This window comes from Chaetura pelagica, unplaced genomic scaffold, assembly GCF_000747805.2.
Source record: "Chaetura pelagica isolate M959 unplaced genomic scaffold, ChaPel_1.0 scaffold114, whole genome shotgun sequence".
Lineage (NCBI taxonomy): Eukaryota > Metazoa > Chordata > Aves > Apodiformes > Apodidae > Chaetura > Chaetura pelagica.
Genome location: NW_009952968.1, coordinates 889,769 through 907,638, shown reverse-complemented (window position 1 = coordinate 907,638; position 17,870 = coordinate 889,769). Strand labels below are relative to the sequence as shown.

The 17,870-nt window shown below is 42.9% G+C and overlaps 1 protein-coding gene across 1 annotated transcript in view; it reads right to left on the bottom strand.

Annotated features, from left to right (window-relative positions):
- The window catches only part of STAB1 (stabilin 1), a 53,478-nt gene extending 36,916 nt beyond the window's left edge, over positions 1-16,562 (bottom strand). Inside the window, exons 1-14 of the mRNA XM_009995841.1 lie at positions 16,556-16,562; positions 16,206-16,306; positions 13,595-13,731; positions 12,004-12,119; positions 10,715-10,800; positions 9,576-9,645; positions 8,595-8,690; positions 8,033-8,149; positions 7,131-7,327; positions 6,722-6,855; positions 5,107-5,234; positions 3,674-3,765; positions 2,771-2,893; positions 1,115-1,261 (exon numbers count right to left, since the gene is read on the bottom strand). Of these exons, the coding sequence (XP_009994143.1) occupies positions 1,115-1,261; positions 2,771-2,893; positions 3,674-3,765; positions 5,107-5,234; positions 6,722-6,855; positions 7,131-7,327; positions 8,033-8,149; positions 8,595-8,690; positions 9,576-9,645; positions 10,715-10,800; positions 12,004-12,119; positions 13,595-13,731; positions 16,206-16,306; positions 16,556-16,562 (1,551 nt within the window). The remainder of the gene's footprint in view (positions 1-1,114; positions 1,262-2,770; positions 2,894-3,673; positions 3,766-5,106; positions 5,235-6,721; positions 6,856-7,130; positions 7,328-8,032; positions 8,150-8,594; positions 8,691-9,575; positions 9,646-10,714; positions 10,801-12,003; positions 12,120-13,594; positions 13,732-16,205; positions 16,307-16,555) is intronic.
- Between the last annotated feature and the right edge of the window lie 1,308 nt (positions 16,563-17,870).

Here is a 17,870-nt window from a genome sequence, read left to right as displayed (position 1 = left end):
TCTTTCCCATGCACAACAAAACAGATTTTCCAAGGTATATGCCCTTAAATACTTTTCCATTTTTTTGCTCACATCTGCAGATTAAATTAAATAAAGAGGCAATTGATCACTGTAATTAACACTGGAGACATACTGCTTCCAGCAAGATACAGATCAGTTCTGGGCTGGTAGGCAGTGGATTTGCTCTGCCACGTCATGTCTCCCTGTGCTTTGAGGACAAGAGTTCACTCTGCTCCTGGAAAATGAGCCCCAGTGCTGAGAAAATTCATTATGTATGTGTATTCCTGCAAACACAGAGAAAATAGATGCCTTCCTTTTTGTCACGTTGCCTATGAAGACAGAGGTAACAGGAGGAACCTCCCTTCAAACAGGGAGCAAAACTTGTAAAGGGACTAGTATGACCTTTGTTTGCAGGAAACTGCTTTGTTTTTTCGCAGAAAGTGCTTCCCACAGAGCACAGAACATTACTTCCAAGGGACACGGATAGAAAGGGATTTGATGCCCAAAATGGCTGATGTGATAACTAGACTTCATTGCAAAGCCAATATCCAAAGGCAAGGAAATTTCTGAAGGAGTACAGAGAAAGACAAGCTCTGCAGGGGGCTCTCTTACTGCCCTGCCATCCCAGCATAGCTTCTCCTCTGGACCTCAGATGCTCCTTTTTGGAAAACATCCTTATGCAGGTCACAACACTGAAAGCATCTTAAGTGACAGCAGTGATGGGCACAACCAAATCCACATGAACACCCCAAACCTCCACAATTGATACACCATCCTCAGGGCACTTCAGCTGAAGATTGCTAGCACAAAACAACACTCCAGCTGCTTCTTAAACACATAAAATGCAACCACAATATTACACAGCTTTTATACATTAATTACAATTCTGTAAAGTAAGTGCAAACTACTACCAAAGTGCTATTAGCTGCTTTGAATGGAATGCTGGCATAATAGTGCCAACAGGCCTTATCAGGAACTGAAAACAAAATAAATAGTCTTTTGCCCTTAAAAAAAGCCTTGCTGACTTGGAAGCTTATTGATGAAAATAGGTAATTTTTTAAAAGTGTTTATTCTACTGTGCCATAAAACAGAAGCCATATGAATCTGTGCCTACCTGTGGGTTTCTGAGGTTGTCAGTGCTGGTTTCTCTCCTCAGGGTGTTAACAATATGCATGATGCCATTGGCTGCTGGCAGGTTTGATTGCAAAACATTGTACAGTTCCCCCGGCAGGTCTTGATACCGAAACGATGTGATGTATGTCTGGATAGACACACAAGGTTATTTTCTTGTGGTACATCTGTGTTAACCTGATAGATCTATAAATCCTTGTTCCCTCCAGTGCTCTCTGCCTATGGTTCAGTAACTGAGTTACCCTGGAAAAAGTCAATTTAAGGGGTGGCCTGAGTGTAAAACAATCACCCCACCACTGCTTGAGTTGGGTAATATTTTGACCCTGGGGGGTACTTTTAAGTCTTATTACAGGAAGATGACCTAACCTAGCACAGTCAGCTCTAGAATTAAAGTTTGTCTTAGTGAATGATGCTTGATTCCAGTTCTGGATCACAAAAGCATGCACTGACCATCAAGTAGCTGATGCTGGGTGAGAAGGAGGCACCGTGCTTCCTGGGCACCACAGACTTTGGAGGCAATCCTGGACCTACAGCTTTGATTTTAACTTTTATTAGCTCATAATGCCAACAAGGAATTTTCATAACAAAGCCAAAGCAGTCAGGCTCACTGAATTGTAAGGCACATATCTGGTCTTCCCATATTTTGTGAAAACATGACCTGAAGCTGGGAGTATGGAGGTGTTCCAAGGGTAACCAACAAATTAAGCATCAAGGTGTTGGTGCTACAGCCATAACACAAGTTCAAGCAAGCACAACTTCCTCATGCTTTCATTTCACCACATGCATATCTTGAACTGCTCCTCCCTGCCCTGAACTTCAGTTCACATCACTGAGGTTTCTGGCTGAAACAAAGGAAGGGGAGGGCAGACTTGCCAGATCAAAAGACTCTGGGGTAAACAAACAAGAAACTTAAACGGAGCACAGACAAGCTCAGATCGAATTCCCGGGCTTCAAATGGTTCTTTGTCCTTTTAATACATGCAGGGTGCATGTATTACAACCTGCACCTCAAGGCCAAGGCTGGATCCTCAGAGAGAAAACACGTGTCTCCCTCGGCCTGCTGTGAGCATGCGTGCAGGAAAGTGCAGGAGGAAGAGAGAACAGTGGGTGCTGGAAAATATGAGTCAACTGAAAAAGGGAAAATAGCCTTCTGTATCAGAACATAATGATGAAAACTCTTTGCTAGGTCAACTAAGAAAAATAAAAGAGAAAGAGGGGGGAAAAGGAAACTGGAAGAAAAAATATTCAGCATGTGGCCGTGCCCGAGCACAGCATCTCCAAGGAGAAGCATTCAGTCTGAAGAGAGACTTTGCTGTCTCTTCCGTGTCAGCCACATGGATATTGTAGCTGCTATTAGTGCACGTCTCTTCTCCAGAATAAACATACAGACCAAGAAAAGACCATTCACAAGTCAGATTCTGGCTAACTGGTTGTCTATAAGATAGGAGAAGTGCTTGCTTGAAGATACCTAGCCTTAAATCACCTTGCTTCAGACTCCACAAAGGAGCCTGTTCTGATCACAGGCAGGATGATCAGAGAAAAAGGTTTTCTGGTTAAGAAAGCACACCAAGGAAGCTCAAGCTCCAGGTTACCCTCCATAAAAGCAGCAATCCAGGACTTCAGCTCAGGAGATCCTTTACCTGGCTGCTGAATGTCAGCTGATGTCCTGACAAGGTCCACATAGTCTTGGCTTTTACCATGTCTTCTACCAAATGCAGACCAGGAACGATGTGCATTCTGCACAAACGCTCAGCAGTGGTATCCTTTGGGGAATGAAAACCACATAAAGAAGTTAAATTACATGTTCTTTCAAAAACCTCATTCACTGAAGAAGCCATAGTATTACCTTTCTTCTAGATAACATACACAGAGGAATTCTAAGCATGCAAGACTAAGCTTCCTTCTCCATTCTGGTTCACCTGAGTAGACTACAGCAAATCTTTTGCTTCTGTTGTTCACACCTTCTTAAATCCAACTGCTAACTGCAAGCTAGCTGCCACCAGAAACACAACTTGCTGAAGTCTAGAATTCTCAAACTCTTGTCCTGTCTCCCACAGCAGTTGTCCCCAGCCCTGTCATCCTTGCTGTCCCCATTAATAAAACGAGCTCTTCTCAAGAAGTTGACACTACACCCACATCTAGGGCTGCACGCCCAAAATCCAATACTTTGGTACAAATCTCAGCCCCTTTTGAAAAACCCACCCTCGAGCAGTGAAAAGCCACCTAAAGTTTAAAGACTAGTCACACACAGGAGGTTTGAGCTTTAAATGTAGAATGGCCAGGAAAGCTTAGATTTCCTGACATTAAAAATAAACAAACTCTGTCAGTGTTGAAAAGAGAGAGGTTTTAAAAATAATGTGAGGGATGTAACATCCTCTATGAGACTGCAACTTAATCAGACAGTGAAGAGTCTTGCCAAGAGATTGCCTCTATAAATACTGCCTTCCAAATTTCTCATGTGCCAGTTATATTTACAGGCTGCAGAACTCGGGCAGGAAAGAATTCTAAGACAGCAAACATTTGCTAAAGCCAGGAAAACTTACGTTAAATTCCAGTCTGTCATGGATGGGAAGAAGGGATGGTACAAAGACTGTGAAAGGCCCATATTTAGTCAGCAACATTGAGCAACCAGAAGCTGTAAAAAGAGTAACAATGTGAAGTAGTTACTTGGCATATGGTTTAACTTATTATTCCTCTTGTTAACAACGCAATTCGATCTACACATTTTTGGCCTCATGCATCTAACTAGTATTTGGCTACAAGAAATCAGAGGGAGTTTGGTATTGGTATCATAGCCCAGCTTGGTGTTTTAAGCATTTGCCTACAAGATTTCTGAAGGATTACTGGTGGCTTTGATCCACTTTGAAACAGTGATGGAATTCAGAGAATATTTGTAATTTTGTTCCCACATGCTTACTGCCTTATTCTTGGGCCAAATATCCTCAGTCTTCCCCTTGAAACAACTCATTTTTTAGTGTAACTAGGATATAGTGAGACTAAATGTTTCTTGAGAAGCTGCTGTGAACCCACAGTTGTCAGTCTTCACTCAGTCATTAATGGCCCATCAACCAAGTCCACATCAGTAAAGGTCATTAGATATTAAGTCCCACTGCAGAGGAGTTAGGAACCCAGAGACCTTCATGCAGTTGCCCATAAAACAAATCTTATGGAGAACATATGCAAAAAAGGGTGGGTAGCAGGGAGGGGTACTCACAAGAGCTAAGCTGAGCTTTGAGCCCTATCTCTATGCTCGTGTCAAGTTAGTGGAGATAGAGAAGACTCTGCAAAAGATGAGCTGGAGAAGGTATCTAACATACATATGCTTTGACATGAGTGAAAGGATTCTTATTCTTTCCTTAGACTACAGTGAGGCAAACATTAGTCTCTGCAGATATCACTCCCCACATTTGCAGCACAAGGGTTCTAAAACAATCTTATATGTTTTGCAAAGGAATTCCCCACTCAGAAAGTACTGTTGCACATAGAATAAAGCCTCTTCATCTCTGTAATAGCCACTCATACATGCATGCTGGCAAGGAGGCTTTTCAAGGGCTTAGTAGATGTTCTACTAAGTGGAGGATCCAGGGCACACCAGTCTTGAGCATCACTGCTAGAAAACACAGTGTCAGGTGAAAGATTGCTGGGCTTGCAACATGGGTACTGCAGGTGGGGGCACCCTGATGGTTTGATACACATGAGTTTGAATGACACCTCCAAGGCACGTTCTCCTTCTTCTGCAGATATGGTACATCCTTCACCAGGACTGTCAAGTGCCTAATACTCATCCACAGTGCTCTCTGCAACAGTGTCCTCAACTTCCAATCCAGAACTGGTAATATGAGTTCAGAGATGTGATGTGTGTAATTTTGCAGCCCATGGTCATACACTGTGAGACAGATCTGGCCTTTAGCCTTTCCTGACACACTCTTGTCCCCACATTTGCTCCCTTCCCCAAGAAAATTCAAAAGACATTTACCAAACATTTTCCTGGCGACGTTTAATTTTCTAGCAAAATTTCCTCGTGAATTACTGTTACTTATCTCACTCAAAAGATCTTTATAGCAAATTCTCCCATCTCCAATCTCCCCTTCTTTACACACACAGCTAAGAGACAAGAATGTAACATAACAAACCATTAAAAACATTTTGCAACACATTCAGGAAATGTGAGTAGAACACATCAGTATTTACATTTGAAAGACAATTCCCAGCTTCAAGATGTAGGTAAGTGCTTAGGAACTCTTGCCTAAACTAAGAGACAGGAACAAAAATGCACATTTCTGGAGTGCAAACAAATGTGGACCTACCCAAAGAGAATGAAGAAACTTTCTCAGATACAATCAACATAAGGACTGTCTGCTTTAGAGTTCAGGGTACAGATAGCCACAATGTATTTATAAACACTTTCCTAACTAGATATTCAGTCAGTACCAGTCATTACAGCATCTGAAAATTTGAGGTAATGCATAAAAACCACAGGATAAGTGAAAATCCAGCAAACAGCTCCTATGTGACCCCTCAGCCTCAGTGAGAAATGCCAGCTCAAGTATGTCAGTTAGCTGTGGTTCATCTTAGACCTAATGAGGGCCCCCAACAGCTAATGACTTTTCCAGAAAAGCTTATCTACATGTGAAAATCTCTGTCCTGATTCACACGGATTTATAGGCATTACTCAGAGACTACTTAAGATCACTGGCCCATAACGGTGTTTTTTCCCATTTGGGTTTGGTCCAAGTATCAGCTCTGCTCTTTCTGTCTCAGGGATGCAGAGACACGTGACATGGGAAGCATCTGACATGGCTCCAGCCTCAGAGGGCTGAGTGCCAGCTGCTGGGGAACAGATACACTGAGGCAGTGACTATGCTGGACACGGCATCCTGCACTCTGCTAGAGTATCTTCAGAAAGGGAAGTCTCTGCCTTTCAGTTCTGGCCTGCAGCACACAATGAGCAGGTGGGTAACAGTTTTAGCAGCACTGGAGAAGGAAGGGTCAAGGAGTTGGGACTGCTCTTGCTCTCTTCAGTCCCTCAGAGATGCTCCACCTTTTCTTGGTAACACCCAGTGAAGCTTTCTTTGGTGTTTGGGAGGCCAGAAAGCAAAAATGATCCTAGATCTGACAATATTTCCCATCTAAGGTGTATGAACTTCAAGGTGTTTTGCTTCAGAGGACTTAACGAGGTCCAGTGCTTCTTTCCTCCACTTCTCCCCTCCCTGTCAATCTGAAACTGCAATTAATTTCTTGATTACAGGCCTAGATGGGAGGAAAGGCAAAGACTTAGCCCTCAAAATCAAATGTGAGCAAACAAGTCACACATCTCCCCTTTTTATTAACTGATAATACCCTAATACTACTAACAACCTGGGGAAGACTCTGCTGCTCCAGATTTAAAGCATCTTGTGACCCACATGCCAAAATTTACAATGACTGTTGTAAAACTCTACTTTCAATGGGCTTGTTGCCCAAAAAGTGACTCTAGCCTATTCTCTTTAGTTAGTTCTCAGTTTCTTTAAAATTCAGCACAACCAAACTCAGTTTCCATTCTAGCCGCAGAACACACTTCTTTAATAGAAGCAAGCTTTAAACTGGCTTACCTTGGATTCCCCTGGGCATTAATTTCACAGGTGGAAGACACGTCACAAAAATACCACCGGCAATTGTTGGGAAATACAGAACACTCAGACGAAGGAGTTTTTCTATTCATCCCAGGCTTGCAGACACAAGATGCCTAAGAAAAGGCAACATAGTGATAACAGGAGCTGCATAGTGATAATATCATCTCTTACCCAGTAAGTTACCATATAAAAAAAGCTGCTTTCCCTTTGCAAAATCTAAGGTGAGGAGAGCAGGGAGGGTTGGACTAGATGATCTTCAGAGGTCCCTTCCAACCCTTATGACTCTATGAGAGGAGATTTGACAATCTGTTGAGTTCATTTGAAGATCTTCTCACCTGGCCATTTTTCAGACCCTCACAAGTTGCTGGAGAGCTGTTATTACCCTTACCTCTCCTGGACGTCTGTAAACACAAATTGTAGAGTTTTCTGGGCAGCCTCCATTGTTGTCAACACAAGGGTTTATGGGCTGGCAAATCTTCCCATCCCCTTGAAATCCTTCTTTGCAGGTACATTGATACTTTCGTGGTCCAGTAACTTTACATACAGCAAAAGGGGAGCACACAGAAGCAGCACAAGGATCCTGAGCTGTAGATAAAGAGATGAGAGGTGAGAGTAACACATAGCTGCTATTTTCAAAACAGCACTTACAGCAGCACAGCTGAATTCCAAAGGCCTGGAAAGAATGGGGTATAAGAAATGTACAATATTAAACTTCTAAAATATTCCAGGAAAATAATTTCAGACAGCAGACATTCTGGAATTTTTAATCTGAGGAATTTAGATGACACATTCTTCACGTTATTTCAGTAACAGAAGTGTGAGTGACAGAAGATACTTCGATTTACTTCTCAATTTCCATCATATTTGAGGATATATGAAACTGCAGTTTGGTCAGCAAAACCTGCAAAAAAGCCAGTGAAAACAGAGCTATCCACAGGTAGCTAATTGGATGTATTTTATTGACTTTCTTTTAACAAAACTAAGTAACAGGCAAATCTGAAATCAGTGAAGAAACCCTTCAGCTACATGCCTTATTATTTAAACTGGTACAGACTCACCAATATCCCACTGTCACAGTTATTCAGTACATACTTAAAACTGCTGGATGGAACCTGCAACTTTAATTATTTCTTGCTTTCAGGACCAAGTGAGAGGCGAGCCAAAACCTTAGCCCTTAATCTCAAAGGGATTCCTAAAAAACAGGTGCATAAGCCTCTACAGTGAGAGATACCAGTGCAATAACATTTTTCCAAGTAGGCAACCATTTAGTGTCACAGAGAAGTTTCTCACCTTGGCAAGTGCTTCCACTTTTTCTGTAGCCCAGCTTGCAGTCACATATTGCTCTCCCATCTCTCACCACACATTCACTGTTGGCCTCGCATGTCATGCCTTTGCAAAGGGGAAGCTCTGGAATCACACAGCAAAGAGAGCATGCAAGGCACTGATAGAAGATACAACTTACATTTTAAGACACATCTGAAAATGAAGGTAAATGTGGTTTCCAGAGGCCCCAAGCTGGGGATAAAAGTCAGGGGATATAAGCAGTGCAGACAGTTCTAAATCACTGGAAATCTACGTAGTCAGGTCCCTAAGGCTTAGGGAGAAAAAAGGTCTTTCTGGTTTCCAGAAAGAGAACAGAGGTACAAAGAAATGGCACATCTCAGGCTCTGTCACAGACTACAGAGCAGACCCCAGCTTTTCCACTCTGTCTAGATCTCCAGAGCTCAAGATCATCTTCCCTCTACATATTCCCAAGCTATTCATTACCCCCCAGCTCCTTTGGGACAGATACATCCAAGCCCATATCATGCTTTAGCTTTAACAGCCCCTCCACAGCTCCCAGTGTATTTACCTTGGTCACACCTGGGGCCAGTGTAGCCTCCATAGCACGTGCAGCTTCCATCCCCCGTGACGCCGCTGTTGCATTCCCCGTGCACACAGTCACACTCTGCAAGGAAAGTCCAGGCCAACCTGTCCCTCTGCCCCAAGGCAGTGCATAGGCCTCCGGGCATACACTGGCCAACTGCCCTGGGGCTTGGACCCCAATTTCCCACCAGGAACCCACAACAAATGTAGCTGCTTTGAAAAATAAGGCCATGCAAGTCAGAGCTTGCAGAGGGCAAACTGTGTCCTGGATTCACAGAGACAAAGTACTGCCCTGTGAGAGCAGCCTTGAATGCATGATCTAGACCAGGTTTTTAGGCACATGTTCTAGCTTCCCATGCCTTTAAGTCTCCTGCAGCCAGTGTGGAAGGAGGCAGTGTTCTGGGAGCCTACCACATCTGTGACCCCAGCATTGGTTCTGTGTGAGCACAACCACCAAGATCTCACCTATCTCCCCTGTGTGGGAGGATGAGGGAAACGGGAGCTGCTTTAGCAGGCAGGCTGCACTGATCATAAATCACTTCCAAAAATGCCATGCAGGAGAAGCAGCACTGTTTGTATTAATTTTGTGTGAGGGCAACAAGGAAGAAGGTGGGAGACAAGTGGGGCAGTTACAAGAGTCTGGAAAACAGTTGGAAAGTGAGTGTGGATGTGGGATGTGGGTTAACAGCTTGGCTAAAAAGAGAGCAGAAACTGGGATGGCTCTGGTAAGGGGAGGGAGAGATTTACAGTAGGAAAAATGGACTGTTTTGAGTGCAAGACAGAGTAATTTGCCTAATGGGACAGATGAGAGGGGCACAAAGACAGAATGTCAAGACACCTGCTATTAAAAACTGCCAGTTGCCATCCCTTCCTCCTCTCCAAAACCCTTATTCGCTCAACCTCCCCTTCCTCTTTTACTTACTCTCAGCTATTTTTTAGAAGCTTCACCTGAATTGCTCATACTTACCTGACTGGCAGTCCGGGCCAAAACGATTTTCATTTAGACAGTCTTGGCAGGCAAAACCACTGTATTGCTCCTAGAAGATCCCCAAAATGCCCCAGATGTTATTTTTCTCTATCATTGTATTGTTCCACACATTGTTATAATTCAAAATCTCTACCCATTTCTGGTTTTCTTTGACAGTTGAAGCAATACAGTGAAGGAAACTGATCTGTTCAGTGCTCTGGTGGTATCAACCAGCCTACACAGCGGAGAAGATCACAGAGTAAATCAACACACAGAGCACATGCAAAACACCAGCAAAACTCTGGTAGGCATTGAGGAAACAATGTCCTGATCACAAACAAGCATGAATGTACCAGCTGGCTTCTGAAAAAGCAATATGAAATTTACTCATGCCAATGGGACTTTTGAAATTGATTTCACAGGGCTTAGGGAACTTTAGTGCATATTTTAATTGATAAGAAGGTGTCTGTGTGAAATCCAAAAGCAGCTTTCTCAAAGAAGGGCCCAAGGGGTAGGATTTTGGGTTATCCCTTCACAATGCTATTGAGGATGCTGTAAAAACACACATTATACAGCTAGTCTGGTACTGGATCCATTAAGTTAACATTTTTAGGAGCACTGCTCCACGCAGTTCCAATGTGCAGGAATTGTTTATGCTTTTGTTGCACTAAGTCTGGAGCTGTTAAAAAAAAAAAAAAGCATCTGCCCTAAATTCTCTTTTTGGTCTCTCTTCCTTTACTTGAGAGAGGGAGGATCTGCTTGTCATTGTGCAGAAACAATTTATTTGGGAAGTATGCCATTCAAGTCTGGAAAAAGAGCAGCTCATTAAGAGCCAAGTACCGCAGGACTTCTTGTGGATACTGATTATTTCAACTGATCAGAGGGTTAAATCCATGCAATTCTTTCTTTACTTTTCCCTAAAGATCCTTCACAGCTCCATACCCTCACCAACAGTGTCTCAGGGCTATTGCCAACCCCACCAATCCTCCTGGAGAAACACAGACACTGATGCTGGAATGAAGGAAGCTGCTAAAGACCTTACAGGCAGAAGATCAGTATTTCTCCAAGGCATCTTCACAGACATTACACAACCCCCTCTGACAAAAGCACACCACCCTCAGAATAAAGCATGCACTGACCTTGCAGATGCAGGTCCCATTTTGCTGCATACCATCCAAGCATGTCCCATGGCCATTGCAGGGATTTTGAGAGCCACCTGGACACTCTAGCAGACAAGAGGCAGGCCAGACAAGATTAGATAGAACAACCAGCACTACATCCCACTTTCCAACTCCTCTTACCCCACGCATTGCAGTTGTGCAAAAGCAATGGCCTCTTCACTAGCAAAGTCCCTGTCTGCTTATCCAATACACCTAACGCTGGCACAGAGCTGGTGAATCTGGCCAGGAGTGGCACCAAGGAGCACTTCAGCTTCTGGCTAAGAGAAGCCTTTTATTAAAAGTCTAAGGAAAAGTCTCAATGGGCCATAACTAAATTTCAGCAATGGCACTGAAACATGTTTTGAGGTTGAGCCACTGCTGCCAGCATCAGCAGAAGGCAGTATCAAATATCTGAGGACAGTTCTGAAGCTCAGGAGAGGTGGGAGCCTGCTTTGCAAAGGTATTTAGCACTTGCAGCTTTCCCTGACTTCATGAAGAGCTGGGAATGTGCTTAGACAAACACTGTCCATACATCTTTGGAGCTGGGTACCTCCAATTTCTGGGGCCTACTTCTGAAAGTTTTAGATGTGTGATTCCTCTTATGAAGCAAATTTGCTTATTCAAGCCACTTCTGTGTGAGAACAGGCTCGAGCTCTCAAATGACCTCATATTTCCTGCAGAACTGGAACATGTCTTTCCATATTCCAGCAATCAGTCAATCATATGAGAAGAGTTCAGCTTAGCAGGTCTTGCTTTAGGATTTTTAAGACAAACCAAAACAAACTCCCATTACTTGGCATCAACCTGAGTAGGAGCTTTGGGAGGGTTATTTTCACCTTGTGTTGGAATTGCTAAGTATTTTCTGTGGTTGAATGGCTGACTAACTCCAGACTATGCAGGAGCACACGTGGCACATGCACTGCAGACCAGAAGGACATCAGAAAGAAGTATCTTCCTCTTCCTTTGGAAACTTTCTTAAAGAGGAACAAAAACATGCCTTTCCAAAAGCTTGTTTTTATAGAAGAGACAAAAGGAAGTTCCATCAAAGGAGGTTATGTTATGTGTTAAATGTAAGAGGATTCAGATCATCTGAAGCAGATATTCCTTCCCCATTATATTTGTGAACCTCCCAGACAGATAACTGAGACCTTGTGAGTATTTGAAGAATAATTACAATTAATAACCACAATGCATATTTAATGCCTCCTATTAAATCAGTTTGACTTATTCAACACCTAAAGAGTGTCACAGGAAGACAAAAAACTTACCATAGCACTCTGTACCCCAGAATCCTGGACAGCACTTCTTCTCCTCAATTTCCTTCTTACAGATGTGATGGCACCCTGGCTGGGAAAGGGAATTCTCCCCTAACTTGACAGTGTATCTCAAAAAGAACAACCCAAGATTGATGATTACAACACAAACACACCAGGCACCTGTTGGAGGGTTTCTAAGCAATCACATTGCAGTGCACGGAACTCTCAGGGGAAGGAAGGACTGGTTTCCTTCACCATACAAGCACAGAAGGGTTTGCACTCGGGCTAGGTATTCTCTAAGGACACCCATCGATTTGAGTCTCAGTTTGGTTACTAGAAATCTGGCAGGGGTTGGATATGAGACAGGACCTTGGGAAGTCTGAGGGTATCAGGACAGAAATCTTGGATGCTGGAGGGTTAGACAGCATAGGAACAAAGTTAGGAACCCCAGAGTGACTCAGCATTCAGATTCACACCTAAAGTAGCCTTGAAGAACAAAGTCTCCTTGCAGTACTTGTTCCTTCCTGTCTGATACTAAAGATTCCAGATTGAGATGCTGGAAATTTGGATTGAATAGCTGTGTTATTCAAAGATTCTCTATGCAATCTTGGACAAACCCTTTAAATTACCAAAAGATGTATCTTGTTTTCAAAGCTTCCTCCAACCCCTCTGCACACAGGGTAAACCTTTGATGGCAAGGTCTCTTGTTCCACACGTATGCAGCACAGAACTATTCTTGGATTTGTGCAATAACCATCACAGGAGCAGATAAGACTCAGAAAAGCTGCATACACTCACATTATTCTTACACTTCATTTTATTTTTGGCACAACATCCTTCCCAAAAGGAACTTGGAAATTGTCTCAATAGCACTGCTGCTTTTGCTTCAGAGTTCTGTATGTGTCTGTGCAAAAAACTGCTACAAACTGCAAAACTGCTACAGCTATTTTTAAAGTATTTCGACAGAATAGTGAAACACAGAAAACAGTAGACAATGGAGCTATACATTAACTGTTAACATTCACTACTGAATAGATACACCAACAATAATCTATAGTGTTTGATTTTTAAAGAGCTTCCTGGTAAGTTCAATTTTCCATCACCCTTTTCTTATTAGAGCCAAGCTCAACAGAATAAGAGCAAGGAACAGACGAAGAAGCAATTGTCATAAAGCAAAGTAGGAAGGTAAAAAGTTCAGAGGATTATTGCTGGAAGCTGGGAGGATATACTAGGGGAACTATCCTTCTATTATTTTTTTAAATAACCCACTGTGGAATTCTGGGCCTGAAAAACAATTCTCTGCTAAACAGACCTCGGTTAGGTTGCTACAGCAGGACTAGCAAACTCATGCTGTTTAGGGCAAGTTAAAGGTAATTATCACGTCAGTTCTGTGTATATAGAACCTTATATCCAGTCCATGGGATTTGAAAGGAGACAAAGGCAACAATAATAGGGGCCATAAATCCATTTTTATGCATCTGAAAACAAAAGTTCTTGTATCTATAGAGCTCAGAAAACACACACGCTCTCATGAAGGCAGGGACACTACTCCTTGGTGCAGAGCTGCACCAAAACCTTAACAGGGTTAGGAAACAGGCCTTACCTGCAGCCCCTTACTCCTAATCCTTGGGTGGTCTTCAACCAGCCTCTTGGACACAGTATTTTAGGTGCTACAGCACAAGCAGCACACTCTGTATTCAAGGTAAACATTGTCTTGATATTGCACCGCATGGATTTTAACTTAAAAGGAAAAAAAAAAGAATGGAAATAAGCCCAGCATTAAATTGTTACCCCAGCCACTCATATTGCCAACCAAAGATATTTCTTTATCAACATTGCACCATTCTTTAGATACCACTGGGGAGGGCAATGACCAGTGCAGCTGTTGGGAGGTACACCACACACCCATCTGGGCTAAACCATCACATCATGCCCCTCTGCTTGGATCTCAGCTAGAAGGCACCAGGGCATATCACAGCTATCTTATCTTTCCCCTCCACCTCACAGCAAAAATTCTAACAATTTATAAAATAATCATAACTGTGCACTGTTAATTGAAGCTGATCTTTTGCAAACATGTAGTACTGGTATGTGAGGACAAGCCCTAGATTAATCACCCTTGCCAGAAGACACTGAATTAAAATGCAACACAGCATTTCTGTTTTCCATGCCACTGATATGGTGCAGGTCACTGGTGGCTTCGTTGCTGTTTCATGGGTAGAACATCCTCAATGTGTTAGTTCAGTCTGCTCCCCAGAGCCCAGGAGCTGCTCCTGGTGCAGGGGTCAGGGAAGGTAAGTTAAAAGAAAGGTGCTCTGCACCTCTCTGACTACTTGGATGGCCCCTGATGCTTTGACCATTAGCAGCTCTTCTGTGCCCAGAACTCTCTGTTCTTGATTCCCATCAGCAATCTGAGCTTTGCTTCCTCAGAGCTTAAGCTTAAGTGCATACATTTGCCTCAAGGCAAGGCAGGAAGCCCATGACTTCCTATCAGTTATCAAGAGCTCAGGCAGGACCTCACAGATGATAGCAAACAGACCCTGTCAGGAAAACCCCCTGAGAGATAATCCTCAAGTCCCAAGTCCACAGGGACATCTCCCTGGAATGGTTTTCTGAATCACACACATGGTCCCTCTGCCTGGAGCAATTGAACTTTTTCTCATCTTCGTGGGTCCATCCTCTGCATTCATCAACACCCAATGAAGAATGTGATTCCTGTGAGTGTGGTGGCCCATCGTGCAGATAGTAATTTCTAGTTGTGCATCTGGGGCTTTCCTTACTGTACAGTAACCTCCACTTCCTTTGGTGGAAGAATCCCCAAGGAAACTGCTATGTGAAGAACTCCCTTCCTTGCATTACAAATAGCTCAAAACCAATCTGAGATCCACTAAACCCACCTATCCATGTCCTGTGAGCACCAGCTTTAGCAATTTTATCCTTCAACAATGTGGCTCCATTTCTAAGTGGAAATGGACACTGGGAGAAGGGCTGTCACTCCTTCCTGTTGGCATCTTTAATTGCCTGTAGCCCTCTAAGACAGTTATTGCGGAATCCCCCCTACCCTACCTTCCTGGGACACTTCATGAGTTTTAGGCAGCTTTCCAGTAAGATCTTCCCCTTTTTGTAAGGAAATATGCTTGTGTCAGCAGCAACAAGTAGGAGGAAAGAGGAAGAAAACAGCTGTGTGGAAAATAATGTTAAAAAAATATTTCCCTTCCTATTTAAGTGACAGAACTGATGAAGCAGTCATTTTCTGGACTGTTTTACCTCTTAGGAAAGCAGAAGAGAATTAAGGGACATCAATGCAACAGTTTGGATAGTGAAATATTGGGGAGGATGAAAGATAGAGAGGAGTTTGAGTCAGGCAGCTGCTGGGGCACAATCTCATGGAAAATAATTGCGCAGTGCTCCCTTGGGCTCATCTGTGATAAGTGCTCCTAAGTTTGCAGATGCTGGAGAGGAAGCAGTGGCTGCTCCTGTGATTCAGCAATGCTGCCTGGTGGGTCAAGAGTCAGAGAGGTGCACAGTAGCTACAACAGAGAAAGGAGGTGAAAATAGTCACTCTTCTGATCAGATGATATTAGGAGCCTGGACTGTGTCACACTCTAACATGCATGTGCATGAGCAGCTGCTGCCCTCTGTGCTTAGCTGAGACACATCTGAGCTTCTGGATGCTGCAGTGTTCCCTCTCTTCCTTTCACTCTGACACACCTCAAGTGCTCATATTTCTCTTATTCCACCTCAAGAGAACAAGCTGGGAGGTTTTTTTAAGGGCTGCTTTCATTCCCCTCATTTTCACCTTTTGTCTTTTCCTCCCAATCCATAACACAAATCCTACACAGCAAAAGCTCCAGAAAGAAAGAAAAACACATTCAGACACCACCATTTGGCTCCAACAATCCTGGAAGCCAGTTCTGGTAACAGTCTTTATCTTATGAATCATCAAGTTTCCAGGGCATTTGCCCTTTTCAAAACAAAACTGTAGACACATGCTTGAGTCATTATAGTTATGCACATTCCCAATAAATTCTCAGTTACACTTTAGCTGGACTGACCAGTGGCTCCTGGACACACAAACCTTTTGCATTTGCACAAAGATGAACAGCCAAGCTCAGACATAACACAAGCTCTACTGTCGCCCTGGGTGTTTTCCACCATCTCAGCTGCAGAGTACAGGAGGCACAATGATGCAAAGCACTCCCCACTTATCCCACCTGTCTCCTCCACTCCTCTTCCAGCACAGCCTGGGACTGATGTCCTCCCAGCAGAAAAACTTCCATTTTCCTCAAATTTGCTGCATCTTCCCCAGCCCAGACTAAGAGGTACACAAAAATCAAATCAGGCCAACAGATTTCCTGTCACGTTTGAGACATCGAATCAGACCCCTGAGGTAAAATCACTGAATAAGCACTAGCACAAAATCTCTTATCTCTCTTGATGGCCCCTGCAAGGCTCCTGCAAGCCAACAGAGGCTTCTTGTGGAATCACAGCACTTCTGCAATTAAATCCAATGGCTATACTAAGCTATTGGAGAATACTTCATTAGACACTTATTTTTCCTTACCTCCCATTATAACCTTTCAAATATTTCTTCTCTTTCTCCAAAAAGAGCAAACTTTTTGAGGAAAAAAAATCTGAAAGAGAGGTATTTTCCTGGATTAAATAAACTGCTCCAGAGGTTTCAGTTCTCTGTGAGAGGGTACTTGATGCTTTAATTGTTTCATGACAAGCCAGACACCTCAGCGATTACAGAAATCAACACATTGTCTGAGAGTCAAAAGACCAAAATTTTCCACCAATTGAAGATTGCCCATGCCTCTGAGCACAATACTATAGTGGAGCCCAGCTGTCTGGAAGCCATGCCTCCAGACAAAAAACCCCACACCTCTAGAGACACTTCTTCAAACTATATTTGTGCACAAATCACCTTAATTAACCTACAAACCCAAAGGTTTGTGAGGTTCTTACCTTATTTGAATGCTTATTAATTAAATTCTGACATTGAGTGATTTCTGACATTTCAGTGATCTGAAAGTCTTTCAAACCCAAATGCATCTTCCTTACCACAGTTCTGTCCACTCCCCACAAGGCTCCTCTCTGTCCTTCAAAACAAGAAAATCTTTCTACAGCTCAGATTTCCAGGGAGTAAGATTTCCAAATACCCCACCCAGCTTCTGAGTTAGTATGCCAGTTCATTCCTCCAAGACCAGGATGCAAGAAGGGCGATGGCAGAAGACAACACAGTATGAATTAGTGTGAATTCCAGCCTACAGAAAATGGGATGTCTCACCATGAAGCCTAGAGAACAGATCTACAGACATCAGACATTCTTTTAGATGCTGCTGCTAAGCACAAGAGCAGAGATAAAGGAATTAAAAGAAAAGCAACAAACTGCAACAAAACCAAAACAAAATGGAAAGCATTCCACACTCCTCACTGGAGAGCTGCTGGGAAATGTACTTCAAAAAATTAAATGAGATTTTTTAACTCTATTTTTTTTTTTTAAATAAAATTTTCCTGGGAAACTTATGGACCTGTCCTGCCGGATGCTCCCATCACATGAACTGAAAATAGCGGAAGACAAAGATGCCAAGTATATTCCTTCCATGCTGCTAGTTTTGCCTTCAGCGCTGCACATAAATACAAATTTAAGCCGATCTAAAACTCAAGCACTTCTCTTCAACCTTATTTTTAGTTCCTCAGCTTAGACTACACACATACGCAATAAGTAGACAAGATACCTTACAGTCTTGAAATGTAATTATGGATGCTATTCTGCACCAAACTAAACGTCAATGAAAAGAGGAGTTTTGGGGAGGACTAATTCATAACACACAACCGTCCGAATATGAAGGACTGTTTAATGAACATTTAAGCAA